This window comes from Electrophorus electricus, chromosome 13 (assembly GCF_013358815.1).
Source record: "Electrophorus electricus isolate fEleEle1 chromosome 13, fEleEle1.pri, whole genome shotgun sequence".
In the NCBI taxonomy this organism is placed as follows: domain Eukaryota; kingdom Metazoa; phylum Chordata; class Actinopteri; order Gymnotiformes; family Gymnotidae; genus Electrophorus; species Electrophorus electricus.
The window spans coordinates 14,665,198-14,670,717 of record NC_049547.1 but is presented as its reverse complement, the minus strand read 5'-3'; the positions used below and the strand labels follow the sequence as shown (position 1 = coordinate 14,670,717).

General features: G+C 44.5%; 1 protein-coding gene across 2 annotated transcripts in view; it reads right to left on the bottom strand.

The window, feature by feature from the left end:
• Positions 1-1,074: 1,074 nt before the first annotated feature.
• The window catches only part of mocs1 (molybdenum cofactor synthesis 1), a 14,585-nt gene continuing 10,139 nt past the window's right edge, over positions 1,075-5,520 (bottom strand). Inside the window, exons 8-11 of one of the 2 annotated variants that reach the window (XM_035532908.1) lie at positions 4,824-4,934; positions 4,534-4,654; positions 3,819-3,866; positions 1,075-3,629 (exon numbers count right to left, since the gene is read on the bottom strand). In XM_035532908.1, coding sequence (XP_035388801.1) covers positions 2,566-3,629; positions 3,819-3,866; positions 4,534-4,654; positions 4,824-4,934 — 1,344 coding nt within the window. In that variant the 3' untranslated portion in view covers positions 1,075-2,565. Of the gene's footprint in view, positions 3,630-3,803; positions 3,867-4,533; positions 4,655-4,823; positions 4,935-5,520 lie in introns of both variants that reach the window. The other variant, XM_027001455.2, reaches the window with a different exon arrangement.

Sequence of the window (5,520 nt, the reverse complement as noted above, 5' to 3'; positions counted from 1 at the left end):
ACAGGAAAGACAGTGGGCTTGAGGAATTGGAGAATGCATTTTTGGTTAGGTATATTTTCTTAGGTAATGTACTGGGACCCTTCTAAATAGTTGTAAACAGCTGGGCCCTGTTCCCCCTCCGGAGTGAACTGAACCTCTGTCTACAGAGAAGATGGACCCAGTTTGCACAGATTCATATGGATCAGTTCGCAAAGGCACAAGAAAAGCCATACAGACTTTAAATACGTTTGACTTTGGTCAGGTGACCACATGGTGACACAATGAAGAGCAGATAAATATAGAGAATGTAATTCTATTAAACGGAACACTTAAAAGTGTATCGGCGTGCACCAGAGCTCATGGCCTCAGGGGGCAGCACTGGCTTTTGCAGCTTTTCAACTGAATGTTTGTCTTTCACCTTTCTGTGGTCCAGTAATGCACTTGACGTTTGCGAGAGAGATTCTGAAGTAGCATGCAAGTGTGACCATTTAATACAGTAGATTCCTTTTATGGGTAAGTCACTGCCTGTGACACCAACATAAGAGTTTTGCAACCTTTTGTATCAGTTGTGGAAAGCTGCACTTGAGTTTCTGACAGGTTGTATATTGTGCAGAGGGAGTATTTTTAAAGGTTGACTTGACAAACACGTCGCCCAAAAGATGTATAGTTCTGAAATATTTTGTACACCATTATAGTTGTGTGGGGCGGGGGGCGGGGGGGAGGGGAAGTAAAAAGGAAAAAAAAATATATTGAGGAATGTTCCATTTTTTTCCCTGTAAATTGATTATCTATTTATTTGCCGTAGTTTGCTATATTTTGTATGTATACACATTACAACAAGAAATGTCATAAAAGTATAAATACGAATAACTATACTGTGGTTCTTGTATGTCAGATAGGTTTTTCGTTCTTGTTGAGTCTGGAAAGCTTTCATTTTATAGTTGTTTATTTTTGCTCGCCATGCGTCCTTTTGTAGGGTAAAATAAACCTGTTTTCCTTGCATTTCGTGTGTGATCTCTAACATAGTCTGAACAAAGCTCAACACTGCCCTCTGCTGGTGTCAGTTAATGTAAGAAAGTTACCTCCTGAGACAAATTACAAACACTGGCCTTTTATTATTCTTATCGTTAGTTTTCAGTTGAAACAAGTTTACAAGACTTTTTAAAATCCAAAATGACTAATTAAAGCCTTCAATTATGTAACCAAATCAGTATGGAAAATTACACACTGTATGTTTCATGTTTAACAACTTTTATGATCTTGAATTCTGTGAAGTTCCATGAGCCATTGGGCTAATTGTGCACCATTACTGAAGAACAACCTTAGAATCAATGTTGATGTGAAAGCTTGTGTGTCTAGCGAGAGAACAGCATAGTGTAATACTATGATGTAGTAAAGGCTGGTGTAGTGTAGTACTATTTCTAGAGTATCTTTGGTTTCCTAAGTAGTGTACAATGAACTGGTAAGTAGTTGGACAGTGAGTTGTTTGTTTTGGCTCTCAGTGCCAGCATGTCGGTTTGGAAATGAAACAGTGCCACATTACAGGTTTTAACCTGCAGAATGTCATCTTTTAAATTTGCATTATTTGTATTAGATAACCCATGTAGGGTTAGGGTTTTATATATATATATTATATTGGCATTATTTGTATAGCCCATATAGGATTCAGTTCTTTTAGTTGTACTCTTCCAATTTCAGAGGGACCACAAGTGCTGTGTTGGAAAAAAGCTTAATTTGGGGGGGGGGACGACATATTTAATACCTACAAATCCTTTACAGCCCATCACTGCCACAAGTGTGCAGACCTTAGTTTGGCTCAGATGCTCTGGCAGGCACCAGACTCAGCTTTACTGGCTTTCAGATTGACTTTCTGACTTGGCTAGTCAAAAACATTTCATTTTGGGTCCTGAAAAAATCACATCAGCTACTTCAGCAGTTCATATGCTTCACACAGTATGGATATAAATACCCCCTCATTACATTCAGTGCATAACCAAGTAAAGATTTTTTTCAAGAAAAGATCCAAAACAGTAAAAACTGTCACTGTCCAGTTACTTGTGGGCCGTATCACCTTCCAAATCAGACGCCCAGAGAGCATGACTGCAATGTAACAGTCTGACGCTGTGAATTCCAAGACCCTGATGAAGATGCTGATGGGAGCCATAAGTCCATAGGAATAAAAACACCCATCATGATCTCATTACTCCACACACCATTACTAGTGTGTCAAATGCACCTCTGATTCTCTTATCTGAACCTACATACAATTCTAACATTATCAAAATATATCCAGAGCAAAAATACTGTTCGGCTATTGTTAGACCACTCATTATTTTTTAGAAGTTATTCTCAATAAGCAAAGAGAGATTAGTCTATTCAGACATGGCAATGTTTGTTTTTCAGGAAATTGATTTCAAAAGCAGTATAACACTGAAAAAGTATTAATACAATTACAGGAGATTCTAAAGGCACAGTGCTGATGTCAGTAAAAGCTAGTTAAGGGGAGATGCATCAACTTGGATTTATAAAACTCTGTGGAAAGGCCGATATGATTGCATTAGGTCAGTCGTGGCTCTTCTACATGTGCTAGTGGAGTGGAACTGGTTTGCTGTGGTTGGCTAAGGTAGAGTGCTGAAAGTCACCACGCTGACCTCCCGTCTTGCTGAGTAATCTGATGTCGGTAATGACGATGTCACGGCTGACTGCCTTGCACATGTCATAGAGTGCCAGTGCGGCGACCGTCGCTGCCGTCAACGCTTCCATCTCCACCCCTGTGCGGCCGGTCGCCCGGCAGGTCGCCAAGACAATGGCCGCATGCTCCTCCTCCAGCAGCTCCACAGTGACAGTAGCGTGGTCCAGGACCAGAGGGTGGCACAGAGGTATGAGAGAGGAAGTTTGTTTGGCCCCCATGATGCCTGCCAGTTGTGCGACTGACAGAGCGTCACCCTTGTTCAGCTGGTTGGCGTGGACCAGGCTGAACGCGGTGGGCCCGAGCAGGACGCGAGCGCCGGCTGAGGCTGTGCGGAACGTCTCTGCTTTGTCACCCACGTTGACCATGGAGGCTCGGCCTCGTTCATCCGTGTGACTCAGCTGCTTGGCAGCACCATCCTGGCTCGGGATGCGGGGGTCTGTGAGCGATGCGTCAAAGCCCTTGGGGCCGGAGTTTAGGTCATGGCGCCGCCTGGCACTCTGGCGCAGAACTTGCCGCGCTGCCAGCAGGGCGCTGTGGAGGAGATGGGTGGAGGGTGGGGAAGAGGAATAGCGGAGGTGCCGCAGTGGGGCGCGCATAGCACCACCCACGAGTCTGTGTGCGTGTTTCAGCTGTGCAAACTTGGCTGTGCGGGTTGCGGTAATGGAAGCATGGTGGGAATCAGAAACTGCCGCTGCGTCGCTGCCGAACACGGCGGGAGAAGCTCGTCTCCTTCCCTGGCAGGCCGGGGGAACATGCAGCAGGGTGTCGTTTTCACAGATGTCAGAGTTTGCTGAAGTGAGCGCGTGCACGGCCAAAGCACCAGCGGGAGCTCTGCCCCTCCAGTGTAGGTAAGATGGTGGTAGAAACTGTAGCCCTGCTCGAGCTGTCAGAGCTATTTGGGGAGTGTGGAGGATGTGCCCGTCTCTCACTGTAGACACAGGCCCTCTACATTCCCCGGCTGATGAACAGGAAGCAAATATGTGAAAGATCATGCGATTATTATCAACTCTTGATTAATAAGAAGGCATAATTCTGTGTGAATAAAACTCAATGTTCTATGCAAACACTGTGTTCTATGCAAACACAATGTTGTATGCAAACACTGACAATGGGGCAAAGGACAATTACGTACAGCTGGGTCACCCACCAATGAGGATCATCGGTCGGTTCTTCATCTGTGATATACTGAACATGCCTGTGGAGATAAAGACAGACAGGCACACTCGCACGCTAAAGCAGGAAGAGGGCGTGGCCTGAAGAACCAGTTTCATTGCTTTTTCATTGGAGCCTGTGCAAAACGCTACAGAGCATCGGTGTTCGAGCCGTGGGGGGAGGAGAGCAAAGCCCGGTCAGTCCTCCACGGGAGGAGGACCCAAATGATAGAGAGAAAAACAACGAAGTAGCAATGAGGCATGGGACGCAAAGATGAAGGGAAAGTGGTGGAAGGATGGAAGAGAAGAATATAGGCAGTATGTGGGTCGGGGCTGTTCACAGGTAATTTTTTACGAGTGTGTCAAGTCATGCACTTTGACTGTATGTTCTTCTGGCTCGAAGATTTTGTACCTGAAGGTGATTAAAGGCTTGTTGTGTTCCCAGACTGAATTTGACATCAGCATGAGAGCCAATATGAGAAAGTTACTGACCATTACCTCCTTGGAACTGACTGGGAAGAGGCTCACGTAAGATTAGACAGAAAAGAACTATTCAAACAATTGGTTAGGTTCTTGTTTTTCCACATACTTAAGGTTCACGAGTCTTAAGTCACGAGTCCAAGTCAAGTCGTGTCTTTCAATGTCAGAAGTGCAACTCGAGTCGCCATCTCTGGTTGTGGTCTGTGATTGTGAGTGTGTATGTATGTGTACCAGCATGCTGTTTCTTCTTCCTCCCAAGTGCAGCTCCTATAATTTGCAGAAGCTCCTGATCAGACGCTCCTGAGCGCAGGCTGTCCCTCAAAGACACCTCTGAGTTTCCAAACAAACAGACCTGCAATGCATAAGCGTGTCCACACACACACACACACACACACACACACGTGTGCTATTTACAGACAATATAAAACTCCTCGCATTCCTAAACAAGTGTTATGGCTAAAGCTCACACCCATAGTACATACGCATGCTTAAATCACCCAGCCACCCACATGGAAAAGTACCTTGAGGTTGCCATCAGCTGTGATGCGCAGGCGATTGCAGGAGCCACAGAAATTGTCTGACATGGAGGTGATGAAACCCAACTGTCCCTGAAACCCTGGAACTCTGAATGCCTGAGACCACACCCACAAACACCAAACAAAGAATCAATCCATGACCAGTCAGTCTCTGCTCAAAAGGAAAATCCAATCTCCAAGGGAACAAAGATATAACTAGCTTGATAAGGCTCTTAGAAAGAGTCATTTCCTACTTAACAAACGAGGTTAGAAAGTTTGTCTCTTCTGGTTGCAGGCCAGGATAGAAATCACTCCATAAATAACACCATTCTTAGGATTACACTACCCCCCACTGTAATGTACTGATTCACTAAATGTGGAAAACAATGACCAATATAAATGGAACTGTGCAAAAAGTCTAAAGCCACCCAAGAAATTTAGATTTAAAGCTATTTTCATCAGGGTATTAATTTGTACTAAATATTAATTTCCTTAAAGAATAAGTTCAACTATAGTAAATTCTTCCATGCTTCTTCTTTTGACTCTTGCTACTTTTTGGTTTCCCCGTCTAAGTGACCCCACACAGCTGGTTATGTTGAGAACTGGCCTTAGTTCTGCCTGTCCCCCTTTCTAAGTAACCCCACACAGCTCATGTTATGTTGAGTCCACGCTTTGCCTGTTCTGTACACGGATGGATGTAGAT